At 36.9% G+C, this 14,466-nt stretch overlaps 1 protein-coding gene across 1 annotated transcript in view; it reads left to right on the forward strand.

Annotated features, from left to right (window-relative positions):
* LOC107676770 (uncharacterized) overlaps positions 1 to 12,844 on the forward strand; it is a 15,761-nt gene extending 2,917 nt beyond the window's left edge. Inside the window, exons 2-6 of the mRNA XM_016471452.1 lie at positions 5,254 to 5,272; positions 9,402 to 9,715; positions 9,926 to 10,159; positions 12,320 to 12,385; positions 12,837 to 12,844. Of these exons, the coding sequence (XP_016326938.1) occupies positions 5,254 to 5,272; positions 9,402 to 9,715; positions 9,926 to 10,159; positions 12,320 to 12,385; positions 12,837 to 12,844 (641 nt within the window). The remainder of the gene's footprint in view (positions 1 to 5,253; positions 5,273 to 9,401; positions 9,716 to 9,925; positions 10,160 to 12,319; positions 12,386 to 12,836) is intronic.
* The last annotated feature ends 1,622 nt before the right edge of the window (positions 12,845 to 14,466 follow it).

The raw sequence follows: 14,466 nt of genomic DNA on the forward strand, positions 1-14,466 counted from the left end.
TGTGTGAGAGAGTCTCTGGAGCTCTGCATCCAAATCTCTCACATGCTGCTGTGTGTTTCTCTGCTGTCAGGTATGCATCTCTCACTCTTAGATTCATCTGTGAGCAGTTAATGTAATGTATTTGTCTGAATTGGAACTGAGTTGAATTCTGTATCGGATTTCCATTGTTTAAAGGGGTCATATGATTCTGCTAAAAAGAACATTATTTTGTGTATTTGGTGTAATGACTTTGCAACTTTACAGATCTTCTTTATGCACCAAGAGCTTGTAACACTCCAAAGAGAAAGGAAAAATTGATCCTGACCCCTATTATAATATGACCCCTTTAATAATATAATTGGCATGATAGATTTTTACCTGACAAATAAAAGGTTACATTTGATTTATTCTGAACTCTTCTGAAATCATTGTGACTAGTAGATTCCGGGGCCAGTGGAGTCTGGTATTTCTGGACAGGTCAAACTGAAGGCCCAGTGAATGGAGTATGAGGCACATCATGTGGGACCTTTTGATTTCTGTCTATCACTGACTTAGCAAGTTGTAGTAACATGACTAACAAAACTACACTTTTTGTATGAGCAAACATGTTGTAGCCAACTTAAAGGTATTAGTTAATTTACACCCCCTGACTAAGATCAGAACTGGCAAGTTTATGATTGTGAGATCCATGACCTCCAGCCGGCATGAGACTCTGTGCGGCACTGGGTCCCTAATGAACAAATAATTGAAAGTATAGGTTGTCCAGAATAATCAAATATCTAAATTCAGCCACATATAATCTTATGATCAGCTGTTAATCAGTAATGTAGTCAAATTTGAACAATCACTTAACGATTGGAGTCAGATTAAACACAGAGCTACAATAAAATTGAAACTCTCACTGACTTAGCAAGTTGCAGCTGCATGACTGAGGAAACTACACTTTTTGAATGAGCGAGCATGTGACAGCCGAATTAAAGATATTAGTTTACTCTCTGCATCCTCTGACTAAACTCAGAACTGGTGAGTTTGTGATCGTGAGACCTGCGACGGCCACGCGATACTGGGTCTACATTTAATGTTCTCTTGAAATTGCAGTCAGATTAAGCACAGAGCTACAATAAAATTTAAATTCAGTCAAATTCAAAATAAATTAAGTGAACCTTACAGAAGCGCAAGTAAAAGACTTAAACACATTATACCTTCACCCATGCTGTTGGATTCCGTTGTTGGGTCAATGGCTGGTACTTACAACACTTTCAATAAAATCGGTTTGCTAAAGGTAATTTAATGCATGCTTGGAGTTTTCGTTGCATTTACATCGTTCTGACCAGCAGGCGTCACTAGCGTGTGGCGTTTCGAGCGCTTGAACAGTGAATCATTTTGTGAAGTAATTTGTTCAAATGATTCAAAGTTTTGATAAGCTTAATTTCTCCCCTGACTGCCAAAGCAGGTGAATTTCAGTACAATCAGTACATTTCAGTACACTCCCGTCAGAACACCGGTCCCCAACTCACGGAGATAGCGCTCTCAAAAGTTGAAAATTTGACCGGCTATAACTACCAAATCGAACCATGGGGCTTGTTGCGTTTGGACGGGGCCAAAGAGACCTGCACTCAACCCAAGTTTCAACCTCTGGGACCCCCGCTCAGGGACGCCGTAACAGGGGGGAAGGTTAGGGCGATTCCAAGGGCCTATTTTTACCAAGAGCGAGGTCGCCAGAGTCAATATGCTGTTCAGGGGGCCCAGAAACCATAGCGGCGCCCCTGCCCCTGCTTCACTGCTGAGATATAAGCGATAAAGCAAAACGAGTACCTTACCGTATAATGGCAGACGGCTCGCAGACATTTCCGCTCGTATCTCCCGAACGCGAGAACCCACTGCCTTCAAACTTGAACCCCCACTAGAACCCAGTCGGTCCTGCGCTCCGAGCCCCGCCTCCTCGAGATCGCAAACCCGCAGAATCCAAAATCTGCTATTTTTCTGTTTGTTACTGAGAGGCCCGTTTCACACTAGATGCGCAAGTAAAATATTGCGTTCCTGAAATTAACCCTGAATCCTGATATTTCTGGATCAAATGTATCCCATTCCTACTAAAATGTTTTGAACAACACTGAAGGTTTGATCAAATAAAATTTTAGTTGCTTTTTTTTCTTTTTCTTTTAAACAAAACAATTTTAATATGTGATCCAATAGACCCTTTTCACAAGACTGTGATGACGTGTTTAACGGTCATCAGCATCGTAAATCCTCGAAAGTTTTTCATATTTGTATTTTTTAAAAAGTGTATGTACATTTATAACACTATTATTTGTATTATATCACCTTTGCATCAAATTACAAAAAAACAGTTAACGCTAAGGCGAGGGTGTTTCTAAGTTTAACGGTCATCAGCATCGTAAATCCTCGAAAGTTTTTCATATTTGTATTTTTTAAAAAGTGTATGTACATTTATAACACTATTATTTGTATTATATCACCTTTGCATCAAATTACAAAAAAACAGTTAACGCTAATGCGAGGGTGTTTCTAATGCAGCGTCTATGGGAGGGACGGTAAATTTGACATGGTTCTCTCTTCTGACTGCCGTTATCAGTCTCTCTCAATTGTTTTCCTTTTATTGAAAGTCACGAAAACACTATTGTGGAGTTTTTCTTTTGCTATTTGAGCAAATGGGAATGCAAAAAAATATATTTGTGGTACTCTCCCATTCGCTGCTCTTCAAGGTAACCCAACTATGACGACTTCCGCTGCTGAGAAACCCGGAAATGTGAAAAGGGTCCATCCGATAGCTGAAATCCAGTCAAATTTCCCATGACCTCCAGGAGATTCAGGTCAGACATGAAGCAGAGGCTGAAACAGGCTGCTGTTACTATGGCAACAGGCTGGTGTTACTATGGCAACAGATGCTGATGGAGACCTCTTGTGGTGAACGTGAGTAATGACAGAGATCTCAGTCTCATCATTTCAGAACAAACTGAGCTGCTCTGTCAGCAGAAATGTTTTAAAAGACTGCAGCAATCAGTGAAAGCTTTAAAATATACTTTCAAACCACACATGCAGGCTTTAAAACTGACATGATAAAAATCCTTATGATAACTGGCTTATTTAGCTGCTTTTTCCTGTATATTTGACTCACAGTGCAGCTCATTTTGATCATTGATCATTTTGTGTCAGACCTCGTGGATTCAGACTTGGGTAAAAGTTGACAGATGTGCAAATCATGACAGATGTTTTCTTTAGTAGATGTTTGTTAATGGTTTTTATGGCCAATTTTTCGTTTTATTATGAGCCCTGCTATTATAAAAAAACAGCTTGTTATTATATTAAATAATGTCTTTATGAAAATATAAAACTGTAGGAACATCAGTCAATGGAAAGTCCCCACCATAACAGTAAAGCACATATATATGTGTTAGCTATTTTTGTGTCCTTGTGCAAGGACACACCTGTGAATGATCTAAACTTCCTTTTCTCTCACAGAAGCAGCGCACTGTTCTTATAAATACACTGTGAGCTCTGATGAGTGTCATCCGGTCTCTTCTGAAAACGTGTTGTAATATTAAAATATTACAGTAAGAGAAGTTTGCAGGGATCTACAAGTGTATTTGTTCTTCTTAACACTGTATATTAGTGGAGTACACTAAATATTTCTCACAGCTTCTGAAATTTCTGTATTTGCCTAGTTCGTGAATCATTTCTGTTGTATTAACTAAATCAGGTCAGGAGAGTAAAATATGCAATTAAAGGTTATTTTATGCATTCTTATGTAAATGGAAAGACCTATTAGAGTTGAATGTGGAGTTATATTTGATGTTTATGAGTTTATGTTATGCTGAAGAGTTTATGTTATGCTGAAGTTTATATATTAAGTTTATTTTTCACTGGGTTTCACTTATTTTATTTGCTTTGCTTTTTTGGATCCAAATCACAAATGCATTTCAGCTACTATTTATATTGTATTTATATTGCATATACTCATAATAAATACTGAAGCTTGTTTGAAATCAATCTGTCAAAAGCCTTTGATGAGCTCATAAACTCTTTTGATTTCTGTGTTTATTGGGTGTTAAACAAAGATGTGTCAAAAATAATTACAGACACTTTTTAGTAATGTGATGTAGAAATGCTACATCTTGTTAGTTTGTCTTTTTTTTTTAGGTATTTAAGAATGAACTGTTGACCCACATTGACCCTCTCTGAAAAGCTTCCTCTTTCTTCTTTCTTTGTTAAAGTGGTGTAATTTCCTGGTGTATCAGTAGAGCTGCTGTCTGTCTGTCAGTGAAGATTCGATCTTTGACGCGTCGCATTCAGTGTAAACAAGTGTCAGCCGATAAGCGACTGATCACCAGGGGGCGGGGCTGTTTGTGCCCTTGTGACATCACATGGCACCTCAGATCCAAACGAGCTGTTTTTGAGCTTGATTCTATAAAAGCTTTGTTTATAACGAGGAGGATATTTTAAGCTATGAAACTTGCAGGATGTTTTAATGGTACCTCTTATATGCCAAAAGATCAAGGCAAGTTTGATTTCTCATGTCATGACCCCTTGAAAGATCTTGAAATCTAAGCTAACATTTGAAATTAAATAGGCTTATAAATCAGTAAAATCATGTTTCGTTATAAATTACGAAAAATAAGAAAATTTTTAAGAAGAAATGTCTATGCTATAAGTCTAGTGTTTTGCACCGGTTTCTGTGAGGGTTGTATTTAGGGCTTGGGTTAGGAGACAGAAAATATTATTAACTTCATATAAAAAAACAATGGAGTTCTATGAGAATAGCTCAGTAATATAGTCAAATAAACCTGTGTGTGTGTGTGTGTGTGTGTGTGTGTGTGTGTGTTGTTCTTCAGGTCTGGAGTGGAACTGCAGTTTTAATCAACCTGATCCCTGTTATGCAGCTCTGGGACACAAACTCAATCTGCCGATGGTGCGGGACGCTAGAGAATATGAGCTGATGTTAATAAAGAGAATAAACTACACACAAGATGATCCAGTTTGTAGAGTAAGAAAAGGCAGCAAGAGGGAATGTGATCTTTACAATAACAGACCTGAAGTATTTCTCGTGTCATGACCCCTTTAAAGATCTTGAAATCTAAGCTAACGTGATGTTTAAAAAGGTTGATCTATTCCTTTTTTCACTGCATCATGTCATTCTGGTACTCTTCTTGTACAGGTCTCTCTCTCTCTCTATATGTCTAACATCTAACTTCAGGTTAAAGATCAATACATGAATGTTCATCACTTGTTAATTAATTTATTTGATCTGATCAGGTCTGGATCGGTTCTACAGGTTTGATCCCTGTTACGCAGCTCTGGGACACAAACTCAATCTGCAGATGGTGCGGGACACTAGAGAATATGACCTGAAGTTACATCACAGAATAAATAACATGCAAGATGATCCAGTTTGTAGAGTAAAGAATGGCAGGATAAAGGAGAAAGAATGTGATCTTTATAATAACAGACCTGAAGTGACAGTCATTAATGGGACTGTGATAATAAACCGTGTGATCAGAGCAGATTCAGGGAATTACAGATTAACACTCGAACGCTCAGACGGCACAGAAACATCTAGAGATCTTCAAGTGATTGTTGAAGGTACAGAAACTCTCTCATCAGACTCATTCCAGTCTCATGTTCTCCAAAGATCTCACTCTCATGCAGATGAATCAGTTGAATCTCTGGGAAGGTTTTTATTCCTGTAGCACACAGTAAACACACTACAGACTCCAGTAATAGTATGAGTAGTGTGAAAGAACAAGATTCTCCTGTGTTTGTCATGTGACTGTCATGTGTTCCTCCCTCCAGCTCCTATTGGCTCAGTGGAAGTGTCAATCATCTGCTCCTCCAGTGGGGTGATGAGGGTGTCCTGCTCCTCTGAGGGGGATCCGCTCCTCTACAGCTGGACTCTGAATGGAGATCCACTGATGGATGGAAACAGCAGCATTGATCTGGATGAGGGAACTGATGGAGACATCAGCTGCAGCGTGAAGAACCCACTCTCATGCAGATGAATCAGTTTAATCTCTAGGAAGGTTTTTATTGCAGCTCATTATTGAATGTCAGGAAATAATTTAGTCTAATTCATCTGCACCTTTCATGTACTTAGTCTATTTTGCTTACTGCATGCTGCTTACTGTATATTGCAAAAATGACACATAAAAGCATTTCAAACAGTCATTTGCTACATTGTTATCACATGACTAATGTATGCTGCATTTTTACTTCCATCCAGCTATCCTTTCAGCAGTACATTTTGTTTAGAAATGTCTTGACATTGACTCTGGTTACAGAATTAGTCGAGAAAGAGTCATGTGACTGTCATGTGTCCCTCCCTCCAGCTCCTATTGGCTCAGTGGAAGTGTCAATCATCTGCTCCTCCAATCAGAGGTCAGTGTTCTGCTCATCTGAGGGGGATCAGCTCCTCTACAGCTGGACTCTGAATGGAGATCCACTGATGGATGGAAACAGCAGCATTGATCTGGATGAGGGAACTGATGGAGACATCAGCTGCAGTGTGAAGAACCACGTCAGTCACGCACAGAAGACCATTAGAGTCCAACCCTGTCCTGGTGAGCTTCTAATACATGAATGTCACATATAACCACAGAGCTCCTCTACAGCTGGACTCTGAATGGAGATCCACTGATGGATGGAAACAGCAGCATTGATCTGGATGAGGGAACTGATGGAGACATCAGCTGCAGCGTGAAGAACCACGTCAGTCACACACAGAAGACCATTAGACTAGTGTGTCCTACTGGTGAGCTTCTAATACATGAATGAAGTATTTACTAGACTACAGCAACAGCAACAAGAGTGATGCAGAATCTCACAAAACCTGTCAAGAACATGTCAAAGTCACATTTCTCCACTGAATCCCCTTATGACAGAATGCAGTATCTCTGAAGTGTATTTTGGTGGATTGTGATGAGTTTAACTCCTCTAGGACTCTCCTTTTTGGTTGATTCTTAAGGAAAGATTATTAATCAAGTTAGGCTAGGTTCATGGTCTAACTTTTCTTTCATATAAAATAAACTTTATAACCTTTTTGTTTTTATTTATTGTTTATTTATTTAATTGTACTATTTTTCACTTGTTTCTTGGCAGTCGCTGGCATGGCACTGAATTATAAACAACAAACAAACATTTCACCCCAAAATCAAAAGAAATTATATTTTGCACAAAGAAAATAAGGACTATTTTACAACCATTCATTTTATTTGCATTGTTATTTTCATGACAATTAAAAACATTCATACTCCCGAAGAAATTTTCTTTACTGTAATGTTTTAGAATTATTATTATTTTTTGTTTGTAATTGCAATTATTTACAGTCATATTTTATTACTTGATTCTTATTACTGCAATTGCATACAATACATTTTTATTTGATGCAATATGATACATTTCTCTCAGGTACATTTTATGATGATTATATGATGATTTTAGTTATTTTATACACATTATAGTTCATATTGTTTTTTTGCATTAATGCATTTTATTTTATTTATTTTCATGTTTTTGCCTTTTCCTCATATGTCAGAAATTAGACTTGAGGGGTAAATGTCACATTGCAAAAGGGTTTAATGCCCCTAAAAACATTCAATGAAACATGCTAAATATTACTGAAACTTACTATTTTATATTATATTACTGAAAATTACTTTTGAACTGAAATGTGACCTGGACGGGTCCTTGACAGGTTTCATGAGATTCAGATGAATCAGTTCTCTCAATTGGCCACTTAATTCTTCAAAATGATTGATTATCTCTGCAGTAATTAATATTAATGCAGCTGTGACCTCTAGTTTGACCTCTACGTCGACACAGACATCAGAATATGGTACGAGTTTCTCAAGTATGAATGTCACCTACACTACAGCATTTTCTTCCAGGATGTGTGAGTGCTGAGCTACAACAAATAATGTAAATTACAATGAAACCTAATAATAATGATGGCAGCAAGGGATCTATAGGCTCTGTTATTTTTTTTCTTTCCTGAAATTAAAATACCACAATAAAAAAAGATGCGATTGGCTTTTAAAAATCCATTTGCGCAGTTGTCATCTTCTATAGAGCAGGGAAATAACCAGCCAATGCATTAATAGAGAGAGATTTTTCTGCTGATGACGACTGCGTGAGCGGAGCAAATGAATCAGTGTGGAACTCATCAAAGTCATTAAATACAGCTACTCCAACCAGAACTACTTCTAGACACATCCTGGATAAGAGCATTCTGATCAAACCTGCCAGATCTTACAAGTTCAAGATGCACTGAATCCGGTAAAACGCATTTACAGGGATAGTTCACCCAAAAATGAAAATGACCCCATGATTTACTCACCCTCAAGCCATCGTAGCTGTCTATGACTTTCTTCTTTCAGACGAATACAATCAGAGTTATATTAATGGCAGTGAATGGGTGTTTTTTTACAATAGTCCAAAAGAAGTCCAATAAAGTGCATCCATCCATCATAAAAGTGCTCCACACGGCTCCTGTGGGTTAATAAAGGCCTTCTGAAGCGAATCGATGCGTTTGTGTTAGAATAATATCCATATTTAAAACTTTATAAACCATAATCTATAGCTTCCACTAACTGTCATACTTGTGTTCACGAGAGAGTGGCGTTCCAGTGGATGACGTAGGAATGCAGAAGCGCAGAGGAGAGAGCAAAACAAAACACCGGTCATGAATTAGAAGTACAAAACGAGGATTAGTAAAGAAAAATGTCAGAGGATTTTGATATAAGCCAAGAGGAGACTGTTTTCCTTTGCCAAAGTAAGGAAATGTTGCTTTCTTTGCTCCTACAAACACAAATAAATGATATAAGAGATTAATTTCACAGTGTAGGCAGCTTCATTAATTATAGCGGGAGTTATTTTGTAAATGCGTAAACTCGCATTAGACTATAATCAGTGATAATATTAGATATGATAGTGTTCTATGCTTGCTTTCTGTATTATTCGCTGTTTGAATAACTGTGTATTTAGTAACTTTAGTAAAACTTTAGTAAACATTAGTAAATTGGTAACTTACAATGTTTGTGTCAAATTGTGATCATGTTAAACACAAATTCAGTCATATTAAAATATTTTATGACATGCCACTCATGTCTGGTAGGCTACGTGAATAAATGTGCTGATAGATTACACTAACATTAGGCTTATTTTAGTTTTGCCCTGCAGTTTGTTCTCCCTCCGCATTCCCACTAATGCAAATCAGTATTTATATAGTATAATAGTAATACATTTCTCTCTCACACACGTGTCCCGCAAAATCATATCTACATCCTGCAATGGAGCAATTACCAGGTGGTCATGCTATTTGTTCCTGATTTTAGTTCATGATGTCTGTAGATTTTGGTTCATTTCATTGTGTGTGTGTTTTGTTCTTCAGGTCTGGAAGTAAAATGCAGGTTTGATCAATCTGATCCCTGTTACGCAGCTCTGGGACACAAACTCAATCTGCTGACGGTGCTGGACGCTAGAGAATATGAGCTGAAAATAATAAAGAGAATAAACAACAACACACAAGATGATCGAGTTTGTAGAGTAAAATATGGCAGGATAAAGGAATGTGATCTTTATAATAACAGACCTGAAGTGACAGTCATTAATGGGACTGTGATAATAAACCGTGTGATCAAAACAGATTCAGGGAATTACAGATTAACACTCGAACGCTCAGACGGCACAGAAACATCTAGAGATCTTCAAGTGATTGTTGAAGGTACAGAAACTCTCTCATCAGACTCATTCCAGTCTCATGTTCTCCAAAGATCTCACTCTCATGCAGATGAATCAGTTGAATCTCTGGGAAGGTTTTTATTCCTGTAGCACACAGTAAACACACTACAGACTCCAGTAATAGTATGAGTCGTGTGGAAGAACAAGATTCTCCTGTGTTTGTCATGTGACTGTGATGTGTCCCTCCCTCCAGCTCCTATTGGCTCAGTGGAAGTGTCAATCATCTGCTCCTCCAGTGGGGTGATGAGGGTGTCCTGCTCCTCTGAGGGGGATCCGCTCCTCTACAGCTGGACTCTGAATGGAGATCCACTGATGGATGGAAACAGCAGCATTGATCTGGATGAGGGAACTGATGGAGACATCAGCTGCAGCGTGAAGAACCACGTCAGTCACACACAGAAGACCATTAGACTAGTGTGTCCTACTGGTGAGCTTCTAATACATGAATGAAGTATTTACTAGACTACAGCAACAGCAACAAGAGTGATGCAGAATCTCACAAAACCTGTCAAGAACATGTCAAAGTCACATTTCTCCACTGAATCCCCTTATGACAGAATGCAGTATCTCTGAAGTGTATTTTGGTGGATTGTGATGAGTTTAACTCCTCTAGGACTCTCCTTTTTGGTTTATTCTTAAGGAAAGATTATTAATAAAGTGAGGCTAGGTTCATGGTCTAACTTTTTTTTTTATGGACAATTCACTTTAAAACCTTTTAGTTTTTATTTGTTGTTTATATATACTTTATTTATTTTCTTATTTACTCTTTTTCACTTGTTTCTCACTGTCTCAGTCGCTGGCATGGCACTAAATTATAAACAACAAACAAACATTTCACCTCAAAATCAAAAGAAATCATATTTTGCATAAAGGAAATAAGGACTATTTTACAGCTATTCATTTTATTTGCATTGCTATTTTCATGACAATTAAATACACTCCTACTCCCTAAACTTGCTTTACTGTAATGTTTTAGAATTTTTTTTTTTTTTCTTTTTGTAATTGCAATTATTTACAGTGATATTTTGTTACTTGATTCTTATTACTGCAATTGCCTACAATACATTTTTATTTGATGCAATATGATACATTTCTCTCAGGTACATTTTATGATGATATGATGATTTTAGTTATTTTATACATATTATGATTAACATAGATTTTTGCATTCATGTGTTGAGAATTTATCATTTTATTTTATTTATTTTCATGTTTTTGCATTTTCCTCATATGTCAGAAATTAGATTTGAGGGGTAAATGTCACATTGCAAAAGGGTTTAATGCCCCTAAAAACATTCAATGAAACATGCTAAATATTACTTACTAATTACAGTTTTGAACTGAAATGTGACCTGGACGTGTCCTTGACAGGTTTCATGAGATTCAGACGAATCGATTCTCTCAACTGGCCACTTAATTCTTCAAAATGATTTATTATCTCTGCAGTAATTAATATTAAGAGAGAAAGCAGGTGATTCTATGCTGATGTTTTATTACAGGACCAACTACTGCAGCTGTGACCTCTAGTTTGACCTCTGCTAGGGTTGCCAATTTCAGAAAAGGAAAATAAGTGACAATCGTTGTTTTTCATAGAAAACAAGTATGTGTGTGTGTGTGCATGGGTGCGTACGTATATACAGTATATAGTATATATGAAAAGGCATATTTTTCAATTAAAGACAACATAGATTTAATTAGATCTGCTTTTGGTTCTTTGTGTTTTCATGGGGGGGGGGTTCTTTCATGTTTTCAATAATAATGATGGCAGTGAGGGATTCACAGGCTCTTCTGTAGCTAAAATGATTTTTGAACTAATTTACTGTGCTGTTAATTGCATGAAGTTTTTCTGTTCTTGTTGCTGTTGCAGTTGTTATGAATGAACTTTTCAAAGCAGTTTTGGAGGTTGTTTTAAGTGGCCTTGTGTTTTTTCTTCCATAGTTTTAAAATTCTCTCTGATTGCTTTGGGCGAAGCGTGCATAAAACATTTAAATGTTTAGTATTCTGTTGACACTACATTTTAATCAGAATCAGAAAGAGCTTTATTACCAGGTATGTTTAGACATACAAGGAATTTGTTTTGAGCATTTATTTATAATTTTTTATATAATTTAAAATAACACTATTTACCATAATAATATACAGTATAATTACAAAATTAATTAGTTAACCAGTTAGTTAATTGTGAAAATAAATTGCCAATTATAAATGTGCAGACATGCACGCCTTGTTTACAATTGACTGGAATTCATTAACATACATGTTTAACTATGAAGTCTGAGGTTTAATGAAGTGTTTGTGAATTTTTTGGGAAGGTGCTTTCTATGTGCAAATCACTCAGAATTTACTCATATATTTACAAACGTTTCATGAATGAGATACAATAAATCAAAGATTGGTGAATATATGACCTCACTTACTGTATTCTTTCCTTGCCTTTTTCTCAGTGCGTTACATGCAAACAGTCTTATATGTGAAAAACGTTTATCCAGCATGATCTGTTATGAGGATAGTTCTGAAGGCAATACTTTAATGACTGAAATATGAGATTGTAGTTGATCTGTTGCTAATGTCAGTGTTTTCCCGTCAGCTGGAGATACAGAGCTCATATACGCTGATATCTCTCATGAGAAAAAGGGTGAAAAGGAGAATACAGGTAAGAAACTCAAAGAAGTTTAGTTAAGCAATGTAGATGTTGTTAACATTAACAATTTTAGAACAAAGTATAACAATAATTTGCATGGTTTGACGTCGTCTGATCTAATTTTGCTATCATTAGATTTAATCATCATTGGTAGTGCAATTTATTGTAAAAGTGACAGACATGTTACTTGTTCAGATGACATTTTCCGGTGAAACTTCTTATTTTGGACATACTTCCAAGACTTAGTATCTGTAATTCTGAAATACAGTAAATATCCACGCTGGTGCGGTGACTGAATATATGCTGGTTAGGAATGTTTTGAAGCATGGCAGCTGGTTTAAGCTGGGCTATAGTTGGTCCTGAACTGTTGTAAACTGGTTATGAGTTTACAATTAAGGACCAGCTCAAACCAGCTGCATGCTTCAAAACATACCTAACCAGCATATGCTGTTTTTTTCAACAGGGTTATGACTTCACATAGACATGTATAAGTCTTCTGTGGAAATAACAGCATTAGAAACAAAGGTTTAGTGGTTTAGAATACGAATCTCATTCAACTTAAGGCTGGAATACACTACACGACTTTTAAAATCTGACCAGATTTTAAAACACTAGACATCATACATTTATCGACTTTGTACACAGTCACAGAGGTAAAACTGGCCATCATACATTAAATGACTGACGATGATACACTACCAGACTTTAAAGTTTTTCTGATCACAACAGACACATGCAATAATGTGCACCATGTTGCAAGGAGACGCGTGATAGATGAAAACAAAATGTGTTCTAAAATCGGCTGAAAATATCAAACATGTTTGATCTCCTCTGACTGGAGAAAAAACTACAAAAAAATCAGAGTCTGTGACCATCATACGCTACAGGATTTTCTGTGAAATCTGTCAACTCAAATCTGCAGATTGGCTCTGACTTTCGGCCAAGGGTGGAGGTTTGATTTTGGCATTGGTGGAGAATAACAGCAGACAACATACATTTAATTGTTTGCTCAGAATTATTGCTAGGGATAATTTAATGGTCTCTGATATTGGTAGGATCATATCATAGCGTCCTTACTAAACTCTACCCCCTTGAAAATCATAACAAGTTATGTCTGACTTTGGAAACTATAGTTCTCTCCTTAAATATGAAGAGGTCAAGCAACAGATTGAGTTACTCCAGATTTCACAAAAAGCTTATGGCCGTAATTATAATATAAGTCAGACACTGAGGTGAGTTGCTGTTTTTGTCTCTTCTGAGGAAGATTCATTCACTTGTTTATCAATGAATGTTCACGTTCATCTGATCTCATTTTGTACGCGATTTTTCTTTCTGTTTTAAAGACATTTTCTTTGGATTGTTTGACTACTTGAAAAAGAATATAGGCTCCAAAAATCTGGCTCCAAACCTCTCTTTTGCTTTACTCAAAGTTTATCTAGACATGATGAAGTGATCTTTAACAGACATCTTGCAGACGTATGTGTGCTAACGGGGAAGTGAACTTGTTCACATATCTTTTGCTGCAATATAATGATTTTCTTATTTAGAATATGATCAAAGATTGTGTAAATGTATAACCTTTTAATTGTTAAAATGAACGAAATGACTCAGAGATTCGTTCATTTTATTGAATAAAAATGAGCAAGAGAGTTGTTAAAATGATCCGATCTTCCCATCGCTAGTTTAACTTGCACTGGATTTGATCTTTTTTCATCATTATTGTTTGCTACTTTCTCAGTGAAATAGTGTCACTCCTGAAAAGCTTCATTTGTCAGTTAGCAGTTGTGTTAAAGCTGCTATTTTTGTAGTAAACTAGCAGTGACTAACAGCTATCCAGAATGAGTATAGACGTCAAGTAATGTTTCGTCTTGTCATTGTTTCTCCGCAGAATCGCTCCCTGATGCTGATGTGGAATACGCCGCGGTCCAACTGCAGGCAAAGAGAAGGGAAGAGGAGGAAGAGGAGGAGGAGAAAGAGGAGGAGGAGGAAGAGGAAGAAGAGGAAGAGGAGGAGGTTTAGTACGGCGACGTGACGTTCACTCCGAACCACTCAAACGATCCACAGCAGCTTCAGGAGGAGTGTGTTTTCTAGGG

The sequence above is a fragment of the Sinocyclocheilus anshuiensis genome, unplaced genomic scaffold (assembly GCF_001515605.1).
Source record: "Sinocyclocheilus anshuiensis isolate Anshui unplaced genomic scaffold, SAMN03320099.WGS_v1.1 scaffold84, whole genome shotgun sequence".
NCBI classification, from domain to species: domain Eukaryota; kingdom Metazoa; phylum Chordata; class Actinopteri; order Cypriniformes; family Cyprinidae; genus Sinocyclocheilus; species Sinocyclocheilus anshuiensis.